The 13,777-nt window shown below is 46.2% G+C and overlaps 1 protein-coding gene across 5 annotated transcripts in view; it reads right to left on the bottom strand.

Moving 5' to 3' along the window:
* LOC137380190 (interleukin-17 receptor C-like) overlaps positions 1-13,196 on the bottom strand; it is a 69,054-nt gene extending 55,858 nt beyond the window's left edge. For 3 of the 5 annotated variants that reach the window (XM_068051961.1, XM_068051959.1, XM_068051962.1), the window contains exon 1: positions 12,393-13,196. In XM_068051961.1, coding sequence (XP_067908062.1) covers positions 12,393-12,587 — 195 coding nt within the window. In that variant the 5' untranslated portion in view covers positions 12,588-13,196. Of the gene's footprint in view, positions 1-11,750; positions 11,841-12,392 lie in introns of those variants that run through there. The other 2 variants (XM_068051964.1, XM_068051963.1) reach the window with 2 other exon arrangements.
* Between the last annotated feature and the right edge of the window lie 581 nt (positions 13,197-13,777).

Raw genomic sequence — 13,777 nt, 5'->3', positions numbered from 1 at the left:
AATGGCTCACCTGGTGACTGGGCTGCCAGATTAGACTTAGATTAAAAAATAAAAGTCAAATAAAGTACAGTGATGTATTTAATTAAAGTGTAACTTTTTTTTAAAAATTTTACAGGTAACTGGAAAGCACCAACACATCCAATTTAAATTTAAACGTTGCTATTTCAACAATAATTCTTTCAAAGGCAAATAGGTGAATGACCTTGGACACTAACTTCAAATTAAATTAAACTGCACTTTCAGGCCTGCAGTTCAAACTGAAAGCTTATGAACACAAAATGGAAGCTTCTGATAGCATTCCATAGCAGTTCTTATCGCTGAAAGTGTTATCGAATAAAGCGCTTTCACAAACTTTGCCAAAGCAACTCTGCTCCAAAGTCCAAACTATATCTATTTTAGTCACAGGAATTTCCTTTCTTTACCAATACATTATACCTATAATATTCTATATCACAGCATGAATTACCTTAATACCCAGCTAATCTCTTAGTCAGGCTAACACTGACTCAACTGGATTTATTCTCTTTCCTGCCACATCCCTTGTATTTTTCAATATGGATTTTCCTCCCACTTTGAGGTTTCCCTTATGCCACACATCATTCTCACACACTTCAATCTGTTTACGTTCTCAGCACTTGTCTCTGTACCTGCTTGCACAGAGGTGCAGCAAAATAGTTATAGCTGACCTGGTCTCCAAAGATTCTCTTCCTCCCCATGGGGAAGAATTTGACATTCACTTGGTAAACGTCCTCTGATGGTCAAGAGTGACTGGGCTGAATTTTATTCGGGTGCCGCGCTGCGCGGCGGTGCCCTTTCAACCCAGCGGGGTGCCCACGTTTAGTGGCCGCCGCAAAGCCTCCGCGATATTACGCACGGGGGGCTCATTAGAATCACGGCGCCGAGCCACCCTCCCCATATTACGTTGGGAGAGGTGGGACATTCGGCACAGTGAGAGAGTTTTTGACAGCTGTGCAGCAGGTGCTGGGGCCCTATTTTAAGCGCCCCAGCACCTGCTTCCTGACAGCTGACAAAGAATACTTACCTGACTGCTGAAGAGTGGGGCTGCTGTCAATCTGGCAGCAAAGCAGAAAGTGCTGCAGAAACCCAGCAGGTCAGGCAGCATCTGTGGAGAGAGAAGCAGAGTTAACTTGTCCAAGTTCACAGACCTGAAAGTTAACTCTGCTTCTCTCTCCACAGATGCTGCCTAACCTGCTGTGTGACTCCAGCACTTTCTGCTTTGCTGCCTCATACTTACCCTGCTGTGTCCCAGTTGCGATCTTCTTCCCCCACTCAAGTGTAACATTCCTTCTTGTAGGCGTGCTGCACCTGGGTGAATAATCTTGAATTTGCACATTCCAGGATGTGAGACTTAAATAGACCATAAAAGGTATTACAGAGGTTTACAGAGAACACACTGACACAAATGGGAATGCGCGGGTATCACAACAATGTAAATATATCTTTCACTAAATGTTCCTCACCAACACGTGTGTCCTTTTCTCTGTGTGAATGATGTGTGCCAGCATGTAGCACCAATGTCACATCCCTTTGCACTGTTGGCCCTTCAGGAGAGCCAATGTATGCAATAACATCATTGCCATGCCACCATTACTCATGAGCGTCTCCACGGATGCAACGACATGGACATTGGCTCAGTCAGCTGCTGCCTCTAATGGTTTACACAGGGATGCTGCAGGTGTAGACTGGTGCACAGCAGGTGAGTGAGGGTGATGTGTGTCTTGCAGAGCTCATGTCAGTTCCTATGGAGCAGACAGCCTTTGTCTGATAAGCCACTTCTGTACGTCCCTATCTCACTGCTAGCCCTGCGTGCAGAGCCTGGGTGCCATCTGCCCTCCCATGCGTCTTTCATGTTGTAGGTCCTCAGCATCCTCATAGTCTGAGGAGGAATCCTGTTGACGTCTCTCCTCATCATGCCAGGCCTGGCCCCTATTGGGTGCTTGGTTTTGCAGAGCACAGCGAGCAGCAAAGAAAGGAGCTGGCCTTTTCTGCCCGTAGTACAGGGCCTATCTGTCCAGGCATTGGAGGTGCTCTTTCAGCATGCCGATCTCCGACTCAATGGTGGCTCTTGTAGCTGTGGCTGGCGTTGTATCTCTCCTCTGCAGCAGTTGTGGGGTCTCTCACTGGGGCCTGGAGCCATGTCTGCAAATGATAGCCCTTATCTCCCAGAAGTCACCCCTCCATCTGAGCCAGTTCAGTGAACAGCGGTGGCAGCCGGGACTGGCGCAAAACCCAGGTGTCATGGCAGCTGCCTGAGAAGCGGTCACACATTTGCTTCAAGCATCATACTAGCTTCACCTAGATTGAGAGGGCTCCTTTAATGGTGACGTCTGCAGGTGGTGGCCTGGCAGTAGACCTGATGGCCACATGAGTGCAGTCTATGAACATTACAACCTATTGTTCTCCGGTAATGGTGCCAGGACCGCTGGCCCTGGCTGTGAGAGTCCGTCCTGAAGTGGACATACTCACTGGCCCTTCGGTGCAGAGCATTTGTCACCTCCCTGATGCAGCGGTGCACTGCTGACTGTGTGACCCCATAAAGTTCTTTGGTGAGCCCCTAAAAGGCTGCAGAGGTGTCAGGCTTGAGAACCGCTGCCACTATGAGGAACAAAGTCATTGGATGTACACTGGAGCCCATGGGCTGCAGGTCATCCTTGCGCAGGGCACAAAGATGTGTCACCACCCTCTCTACATGCGCAATCTCCTCTGACAGTGGTGCTCTGACATCCAATAGCATGTCATGTGGGGCCTGTAGATGCATGGCAAACATAATGGCGAGCATCCCTTGGGGGCTGCTGCTCATGGTCGGGGGCCTCTATGTGGATCCCACCTGCCTGTTGTTATTGTCTCTGGTCCATAAGGATCCTCACGAGCAGAGGATCACACAATGTAGGATGAGCCATACCTATTTCCATCTGATAAATAAAGTTGAACCCTGCATGTATTCGAAAGTTCTTAACAGGGCATGGATTGATGTTGACGGGTACATCAGCTGCTTTCCTGAATCAAATATGTTGCGTGCCATGGCATTGCCCATCTTGACCAACACTCAGAGTGGCACAGCAGGACCACATCAAGATCCTACCAGCTGATCAATTGCCCGCACATCCATATAACCTTAATGCTCCTGCCTTTTCTGGCACCCTCCCCACACACAGGGTGCCTACGGTGCCATTGCTCCCTCACAAACCTGAACAAACACAGAGCGTACACTGTTAAGGGAGGGATGGTACACACCCTTCATGCCAGCAGAGCTTTCCCTCCAGTAATCCCAGACACACTCCCTTTAAGAATGCAGAGTGAGACTCCAGTGTATCCCCCCCCCTTCCCTCCTCCTTTCCAGTATGCAGAGTGGGACCCCTGTAATGCCCCCCTTCCTCTTCCCTTTAAGAAGGCAGAGTGAGATCCCTGAAAAGGAACTTACCTTCTGCCGCGAAACCTTCTGCCTCTGCGGACCCGCCAGCTTTTCAAATCGTGAACGGGACGGCCGCCTGTTCAGTGAAAAATCCGGAAGTGTCAATGGAGAGGCGGCAGGCTGCATAATCAGCAAAGGTGTGTACCGCTTACCATATGCTAATTGTGGTGCTGCCGCCATGGCCGCACCGAGGTCCCCCCACCTCCGGTAATTTGCGGCGGGCCCTTCTCGACATTGCAGGTCGAGGCGGACCCCTCTCTGCAGAATTTTATTGGCCCCCGCGCCGTGAACTGCGGCATCGACGAGACGGTAAAATTCAATCCACAGGGTGAGGAGAGGAGGGGAGGTGTAATTTTGTCTTTGGATAATAGTATCAAATATTCAATATGGAATCAGTTGCCCCTTATACATCTCTCCTAATTTTCAGTGTGTGAGGGAATCATTTGCACAAACCATTGCCTCCAAACATGCTGGGACAGTGTGATCTTTCACTAGCTTAACGTTTAATTCCATCTATAAATTACATTTAGATTGTTCTGGTTTGTACACCAACTCTAGTGTCAAGGGAACAATTTCTCTATAATAGAATCCTGACAGCCCCACCTTACCTGTCTTGTTATTCTCCAAATCCTTGCATATCGAATCACATTAGTCAGCTTCATTTATGCCTCGGGATTACCATTACCAGGTACATTTTAAACTTTCAGCCATCACTTCTGAACTCGCTGACCTACATTGGCTCCCAATTAAGCAACACCTCGATTAAAAAAAATTGTTTTTATTCGTTTGGGGGATTTGGGCATCACTGACTAGGCCAGCATTTATTTGCCCATCCCTAATTGCCCTTGACTAGGCCATTTCAGAGGGCATTTTTAAGAGTCAACCACATTGCTGTGGGTCTGGAGTCACATGTAGGCCAGACCAGGTAAGGACGGCAGATTTCCTTCCCTAAAGGACATTAGTGAACCAGAAGGGTTTTTACAACAATCAACAATGGTTTCATGGTCACCATTAGACTAGTGTTTAACTTCAGATTTATTAGAACCCATGCCCCCAGAGCATTAGCCTGTGATCTGGATTACTAGCCAAGTGACATTACCACTACACCACTGCCTCCTTGTTTTTAAATCTCTCCATGGCCTCACTCGTCCCCATCTCTGTAATCTCCTGCAGTCCTACAACCCTCCGAGATATCTGCGCTTCTCTTAACTCTGGCCTCTTGGCATTCCAGGTTTTAATTTTTCCATAATTAGAGGCTGTGCCTTCAGCTGCCAAGGCCCAAAGCTCTGGACACTCCTTAAAACCTAACTCTTTGACCAAGCTTTTGGTCATCTACCCTCACATGTGCTTATGTGGTTCAGTGACAAATTTTGCTTTATAACCCTCTTGTGAAGTGCCATGGGACATTTTTCTGTGTTAAAGGTGTTATATAAATGCAGGTTGTTGCTGCATTGCTATCATTTTAACCTGCCGGTGACAAGTCGGTATCATTTTGTACAACAGCTCTGATGAAGAAATAAAGACCATTGGGCAGTCAGGGCTATCTAGGCTATATTAAAATGCAATCTTTATACCATTAGCCTGGAGTAGTCACTTGGCTGTAGTGTAATAGACTTTATGCCTGTGGGAATCTGTAAATAAATTCAGTGCAAGTTCCACCACTAGGTGTTACATTATTTCAAGAAGGATTACATCATTGGGTGGAATATCCTGCAGTTGTTGGGGCGTGGGGGGCGTGGGGGTGCTGCTAATTGGGAAGTCACACCCAGAATTACATCCATTTATGCACCCATATTGCCAGTATTAACTTACTCTTAAATTTCACAACAATTTCATTAGCATACACTGGAACATAAAGTTTGGCAGAAATCAGGTTTAACAATCAGCACCTGAGGAAAGTACGGAACTCACACTATTTTTCTTTTATTTACTTGTTCAAGGGATGTGGGTTAAAGGCTTACTCGGGTATACAATCTTAAACCTGACCCAGGCCCGACCCGACCACGTCTAACTCAAACCTGACCCGGGCCCCCCTTTGGTTTATTCCCGCGCTCAACCTGCCCTGACCCAACCCGATCTGTCTCGACTACCGGAAGTTAATGACATGGCGGTGAACTTGAAGGTGATGATGTTTTCGTTCACCTGCTGTCGTTGTCTTTCTAGGCGGCAGAGATTGTTGGGCTGGATTTAATGATCCCCCGGAGATGAGCTAGGGGCGGGGGGCCCATAGAATTGTGGTGGGAGTTGGAGGGGGGGGGGGGGTCGAGGAAGGCCCATCGCCTTCCTGTCGCACTGCAATTAAGTCGGGGGCGGGAAAGGCCAATGACGGCCTTCCCACCCGAAGGCCAATTGAGACCCTTATGAGGCTTATTATCAGCCACTTAAAGGCCTCTTCCCACCTCCACTGGCATTAAGCCAACGGTTGGGGTTAGCCGCCACCACATGGGGAGGTCATCCAGTAAAACGAGGGGACCTCCCTGCGGGCTTGGGGGGTGGGTAAGGGTTTCCTCTGTGGGCAATCTGTGGCCCACAGAGGGGTCCTGGTGGAAAAGAACCCACCTCCCTGAATAACTCCTCCCCCTTTACCTTCCCTGCCCCCATCACCAGGGCCTGCCAGACTGGCCCCGGTGACCCGCCTCACTTACCTGAGGTCTGGGTCTCCAGCACTGGGCCTGGGTCCAAGGCCTTCTGTAGTACTGGCAGTGGCCACTGCTCATGCTGGCGCTGCTGATACCGCTGAGCTGCTGGCCCTCTGATTGGCCGGCAGCTCTTGGAGGTGGGATCCCCATATTTAAAGGGACTGTTATCCTAGTGCTGGGCAATTAATTGCCTGAGCGCCATTGAACAGAGCTGCGGGGCCGCCAAATGGCCGAGGTGGAGTTCCCACAGCCTTTCTGGCCCGGTGCCAGGGGCCCTGCTGGGTCCATAAAATCCAGCCCAACAGATTTTCTTTAAGTGTGAAAGTTAAAATTACAAGCTCCCTAATCATTGTTAATGCAAATTACCTGCAGCAAGCTTCAGAACAATCAACTGTGAAAGTTTTTCAACTTTTAATGTCACTCATAAGGAAGCCATAAAAATGCATTCAGAAAAACAGGTAGAGAGGATAAATTAATAAAACACTTAAAAACATCACAATGAAGCATCAGAAAAATGATTTTGTTTCCTGCTGTACACCTTAAGAATCTAGGCTTAATTTTACACCTGTCTTGAAGCAGTGCAATTGCAGGAACAAAAACAGAAAATGCTGGAAATACTCAGCAGATCAGGCAGCATCTGTGGAGAGAAAAACAGAATTAACATTTCAGGCCGATGACATTTCATCAGAACTCAAGGTCATCGACCTGAAACCCTAACTCTGTTTTTCTCTCCGTAGTTGCTGGGCTGAATTTTATCAGCCCCTTCACATCGGGGGTGGTGGCGTGGGGTGGGGGTGGGGGGGCGTAAATTACTTGCGGGAGCGGCCCGCCAAAAACCCCGATGCTGAAAAATCCCGCCACATTTTACCGGCGGCAGCGAGGCCTCGGTGCGCCCACCCTGATCTCTTGGCGGCGGGGCCTTCATTTACATATTAAAATCAATGCAAATATATTTACAAATACTTACCTTGTCTCGGCGACCGTCCCAGGCCGATATTACAGCCACCAAACAGAAGTCTTGAGCCTTCGGAACTCCATTCGGAATTCCGAGGCATGATACTGTTGGAGAGGGTGGGAGCAGTGAAACCTTCAGGTCGGGAGGGGTGTAGGAACGGGGGAAACCGCTCTGATTGGTTGTGGGGATGGTGGGAAGGGGTTGAGGGTCAAATTGCAGGGCTTGAGGCCCTTTAAAAATGGCAGCGGCGCCGGACGCCATTGCCGGGGACGGAGCGGCTGCCCCCTCTACATCATTAGGGGCAGCCGCTCCGCCGTTTAAATGAGCCACTGCGTGAAATGTCATGGGGGCTGCCACAATGTGTGACGCGCTAATAAAATTCAGCCCGCTGAGTATTTCCAGCATTTTCAGTTTTTGTTTCCGATTTCCAGCATCTGCAGTATGTTGTAATTGCAGAAAATTCGGGTGTACAGCTCTTTAGTCTGGGGGGCAGAGCCATTATAATGAGCCAAGCTGCAACGAATGGCAGGGATTGACAGAACTGGCATAAAAGATCCAGGTAGTTCAGGCATAATGGAATTAAGCACATAACATACTTGTGCCCGGGTTTGCTTGATCTTTTATGCTGGATGTTTGCTTTACGTTCTGATTTTGCATGGCTCTGGGCACAAACACACAGGAAATTCCACCTCCCACAGACACAATTCCATGAGAGTAACATATTTTAATTCAACATTTAAAAAACCCACATGGTTACACATAACCTTGATGTTCTGCTTTGTGTAGAGAATAACAGGAAGCTGTGATTGGGTAACAAAACTGTCACTGATGTCCTTAACCATAAAAATTAAATGAAGCAGCTTTTTAAAGCACTCAGATCTCATCTGTGTATTACATCCTTGAAAATCCCTCAAACAAGGGTATTTTTTTACTAAATTTTAAAACATTGCACTGAATTCACACATCCCATTAGATCAACAAAATCCTTTCACTGCAGTGCAGTGGAATATTTAGGGATGTTGACATTAGAGCTTTGCTCTAGCAATTTTTTAATTCATTAATTTTCTTGAGAAACATTTCTTCCAGCTATTCTCATCATGTATCTGCCTTGGAATTGATAACAAGGCAGTATTGTAACAGGATGCTTGTTTGATGCAATAGCATCATAACATTTGAAATGAGCAGGAAGTATTGCAAAATAAATCCCGAGATATAATTTCAGCTGGTTGAGCAGATGGTTCACTGAGAAATAATTGTTTCTGTATTACAGGCTCATTATACCCCAATATGTGTTGTGTAAGAAGATTTCTGAATATATTGCCTCATAACTCTGCGTAGCATTCCTGGATATATTGCACAATAATAGTCTGCTTCAATGAAATTTAACTATCTTGCATATACTTGTTGATCTCCGTTTGGAGGTCAAGACCAAGTCACTATTCAGGTTAAGTGTGATCACTGGATCCAGTTAGAACACAGGGAAGTGGGAAAGATGCGAGGGAAGTGGGAAAGATGAGGAAGGAGAGATTGGGAAGGGCTGAGAGGGGAAAGCAGAAAGGAAGTGAGGAAGAGGGGAGGGGTAGAAAAGTGAAGGAGGACAGCAAGAGGGGAGGAGGGGCAGAAGGGAGGAAGAGGAGGCAAGGGGTTAGTTTGGGGTCAATGTTTCCTCCAATATTTTTCTGGAGTGCGCGACCCTTTAATTTTCTTTTTTGCGTGGCTGTGCATTGCTTAAAGGGGCCAACTTGGGGGACTCTCAGGTTGGCTGCGATACAGGGAAAGGGAAAAGAGAGGGAGAGAGGGACAAGAAACTTTTTAAGGGGTATGAAGGCTGGGCTTCCATCAATCCCAGGTTTCCTTCTCATCTGGGTGGACAATCGCCCCTTTCATTCACCAATTTCCAGATTTCCTTCTGAGTGGGTGGAAGGGTGCCTAGCTGCTCTTCACTCAGGCTGATGTTGGTACTTTTAACATGGGTTTTCCCATTGACGTAACCTGGCATAGATGTTTTCAATGCATTTTGAGTTGGACCATTCTGATCCACTCAACATTTTTTATGTATATAATAGATATTACAAATGAAAATAAACAACAAAGATAGGCCAATCAACCCATTGAGGTTCCTCTTTCTAACCTACCCTGGTAGTGGCATGCACTCTTCTCAATTTATTCAATCTTCCAAAGGAACTAACACATCCAAAAACTAGGAAAATAGGAGGACAGAAGAAGCACTTCGAGGATGTGCTGAAAGCCAACATGAAGAAATGCAACATTGACATCAACTCCTGGGAGACCATCGCCCTGGACCAAACCAGGTGGAGGCAGAGTCTGTGGGAAGGATCCCAGCATTTTGAGACCCAACAACGACAAAATGAAGAGGAAAAGCGAGAGTGCAGAAAAGAAAAGAACCTGAACTAACAATAAACGACCAGACATCCCACAGACAACAAATGCCCTAACGTGCCATAAAGTCAGTAGATCCCGAATCAGCCTCATCAGCCATCTTCAAGCTCACAGAAAACAATCATCCTCACCTGCAAGGGAGAGCCAATATACATAGGGCCACCAAAGTAGTTGGAACATACCGGAAAATCATGAGTTCACTGTCCACAATTTTCAATTCATTGATTTCAGTGGAAAGGGAATTCACAGTCACAGCACAAGTGACTTTTTGGGAGGTTATCCCTTGTGTGAGAGACCCTTCTGGTGGTGCAGGCTCGGAGAAAATTTCACCCATAATATAAAGCATTAGCTTGGCTCAATTGCAAGCACTGTCACTGAAGAAATGCAGAATTGTGCAAGATGCCATCACTTGGATGAAAAGATAAACCAAAGTCCAATCTGCCAATGGATTTTACAGATCCTATGACACAAGATCCTCAACCTACACCACCTGTAGCATTAACTTCCGTCCTACCATATTTGCCCACATAAAAACAATAATCACACTGCAAAGTAATGGGTTGTGTGTGACGTACTTTGGGAGATGATAAAGTACTATATAAATGTAACTTATTTCATTATAACTGAAATACTCTAAGACCCAGTGAGTGACATCAGGCTGTGCTGCCCCACTTTTCTAACAAACTGCCCCCATGTGTTTGAAGCCCCATTAGTGGTACAAAGTTTGAAAGATTTCATACTATGTGCTTTCCTGCAGGGAATAAATTCTTCCAATGTCTAGTTTTACTTGAACTTCTCAAATCTTAGGTTACCTCGCTCTGTGATTATAACTCAGGTTAAATACCTTACTTATAGCCCTGTTATGTGAGGCTTTCAGCATTATGAGAACCCTATATCATGACCCACTTCCAATCTTTTGTCGGATGAGATAATAAACTGAGGCCCTGTCTGCCCTGTCAGGTTGATGTAAAAGATCCCATGACATAATCTACGAAAGACAGGAGAGTTCTCCCTGACATCCCAACCAACGTCCCTCAACCATCATCACAAAAACAGCAATTAATCTCATTGTTGTTTGCGGGACCTTGTTGTGTGCAAATTGGCTGCCACATTACAACAGTGATTACACTTCAAGAGTACTTGATAGACAAAAAAGGCATTTTGGGACATGCTGAGGTTGTGAATGGTGCTATATAAATGCAAGTTGTTCTTTTCTCCATTCAGAAAAAATCCTTATAACACAGTTTAATACTTCACAATCAACTCCTTTGGATTTGTTCCATATTTAATAAAATGCTCTGACTTACTGAAGTGCAACACTCCTGTATGTCTAGAAATACGCTGTGTTATCAGATGTACCGTACTCCTGACTACATTGCATATACAGCGTATTATTTTATAAGGCAGCAGATATCAAGGGGAAGAGTCAACGGCACATAAACCATCTCAATTGGAGATGTGTTGTTGCCTTACAACATACTCCAGCATGTATTACTGTTTACAATTTATGCAGTGCCTGCTCAATTTTCTATTTCTGTCCTAGTTCCTCATGTGTGCTCCTACAACAGTAAACTCCATGTTAGGAGCACAATTTATACCCTATTATGTAAAGTCTGCTCAAGTACATAACCTATTGTCTATCCTTGGTTTGCAACATTTCAATATGATATATAAAACACACCATCACTGAAGTATAACATTTCTGTATATCATTATAACTAAAGGTCTCCCACACAGTACAGCACTTGCAGAGCACCAGAGGCTGACACACCTCAAAAATACTTGGAGGGCAATTATGATTTGCTCAAATATTCCAATGACTAAATATAAGTTAATCAAAACTCACTTCCAGTTACTGGGCAGGTAGGCAACTTGCAGCTGGCACAGTGGCGAGCACCACAGCCTCACAGCTCCAGTGACCCGGGTTCAATTCTGGGTGCTGCCTGGAGTACAGCCACAAGACTTGCAGGTTGGTAGGTAAATTGGCCATTATAAATTGCCACTAGTATAGGTAGGTGGTAGGGAAATATAGGGACAGGTGGGAATGTGGTAGGAATATGGGATTAGTGTAGGATTAGTATAAATGGGTGGTTGATGGTCGGCACAGACTCGGTGGGCCGAAGGGCCTGTTTCAGTGCTGTATCTCTAAACTAAACTAAACTAAAAAAAAACAATCATTTTTCTCAACCTCATTTCACCCATAATATTACTTTCTGACCTCCCTGAACAATATGTCCCTAAAAACCTTTACATTCACATGACAAATATGTGACAAAATTATATTTTAAATCCTTAAATTTACCCAGTGTATGTTAAAACTCACACTGTTTAACTTTTAGCTGCTTCTCTGTCTGGCACCTGCAGATTGAATGCTCCCCCTTTCCTGGAGCGCTCAGTTTTCAGCAGAATCCTTGCATGTATGAGCTGGACAAGAAATAGATTGGAAATTGGGGAGATAAGTCATCTTTCTCCCTGACTCAACAGTGAGAGATAGAGTTACAATGCGGTTTACAGCACAGAACAGGCCATTCAGTCCAACTGGTCTATGCCACCCCTTTTCATCTAACCGTATCCTTCTAATCATGGACGTACAGAGCCATCCCAGGTCTCAAAGAAACTGGATCCCTCCTGTCTCAAAGTGACTGATCCCCCTTTCTCAGAGTAGAGGGTCCGCTAGTGGTGGCCGATGAATTCAATCTATGTGGACCCTCACGTCTGATGGCTTAAAGGTTCAGAAGGCAGCACCTCTCCTAGGCGATGGTTACAAGTTACACACACGGTCCATTGCACTAGCGCCTGGGACCGATCCCTGAGTGTTGGAAACAGTGAAACAGAAAAATGCTGGAAGCAACTACTGAATGTGTCTGGGGGGTTTGTAGAGAGGAGAAAGGGGAGGGGAAAGAGGCAAAGGAAGGAGAGAGGGAAAGAGAGGAGGTCAAGGTCCAGAAGAAGGGCTGAGTCTCACCTCATGGGGGCAATTGGCTTCAAACAAAGGTCCTTGGAATTTCTCCAGGCAGGAAACGCCGCTCAGCCACAGCAGGAGGCACAGCTTCGGCTGCATGGCCCGGGACTGCCTGTGCTTTCGGTTCAAGGAAGGAAAAAGTCGCTTCGCTTTCGACGCGATCACGGTGCCCCAGTTGCTCGGAATTCCAATTCCCATTTCACTAAGTGACTGTTCCCATCACAAACCAACTTCCCACACACAACATATCCGAGGATCAAAAGAGGGGACAATTGGTTACTGTTTCAGTCTCTGGAACTGTTCTCTCTCTCTCTCTCTCTCTGCTGTCGGGATGCAATGAGCTACCGGTCTCTCCCTGTTACTGGAACAGGTGTCAGTGCTTCCTCCTGGAGACCGGCTCCATTCCACTGGGTCCTACAGCCCGACTAGTACCAGACTACCTGCTTCCAGGCTCAACCAGGGACAAAAGGGCAATTCCAGAGTCCAAATGTCTCTCAATGACATCAAACTTATCTGCCTATCCGCCGTTTCGTACAGAGAGCTCTTTCGAAAGGAAACTTGCAGCCAGGGAGGTCCCAAAATACCTCACCGCCACATGAATTGCTTCTGAGGTGCAGCCACTGTCTTATCCCGGCAAAAGTGCTGCCAATTTGCCGACACTGCAAAATTCCACTGTCAGCAGATGAGATAAATGACCAGTTAAATCTGTTGCAAGAGCAAAATACTGTGGAAGAGAGAAAATGCTGGAAATACTCTGTAGTCCAGGCAGCAACTGTACAGAGAGGGCTAACCTTTCAGGTCCATGATCTTTCATCAGAACTGGGAGTGCTTAGAGCTGTAACAGTTTTTAAGGCAGGCAGGCGAGGAAAGAACTAATGTCTGTGATAGGGTGGAAGGCAGGAGAGATTAAATGACAAAAGGGATGGGAATAGAACAAGTAAAGAAACAAAAGATGGGTCTGGAGGAGGTATAAATAGGAAAACAGAATCATTACTAACAGCTTCCATCCAAAAAAAAGAGGGCAAATGTTATGTTCTGAAATTGTTGAACTCAATATTGAGTCCGGAAAGTTGTAAAGTGCTTAGTCAAAATATGAGATGCTGTTCCTTGAGATTATTTTGGTCTTCGTTGGAACAGTGTAACCTAGTCCGAGGACAGAAAGGCTTCTTACCTGGCAGGGGAGAGACCATGATCAGTGGCCTTTGATCCTGTCCTGGGTACTTTTGAGCAAATGGCTGTAACCAATTCTAGAGCTTCGGGCCAAGGAGTGTGCAACACCATTCGGGTGGTTGTGAAGGGTAAGGAGGGAGGTGCACCATCTGACTGTACTTTCTTCATCCGGAGAATCCTCATTGATTGCTGTGGATTCCAAACTGCCGACATCTTCT

This window comes from Heterodontus francisci, chromosome 19, assembly GCF_036365525.1.
Source record: "Heterodontus francisci isolate sHetFra1 chromosome 19, sHetFra1.hap1, whole genome shotgun sequence".
Lineage (NCBI taxonomy): Eukaryota > Metazoa > Chordata > Chondrichthyes > Heterodontiformes > Heterodontidae > Heterodontus > Heterodontus francisci.
Note: the sequence above shows the minus strand (reverse complement) of the source record. Positions and strands in the feature narration are given on the sequence as shown.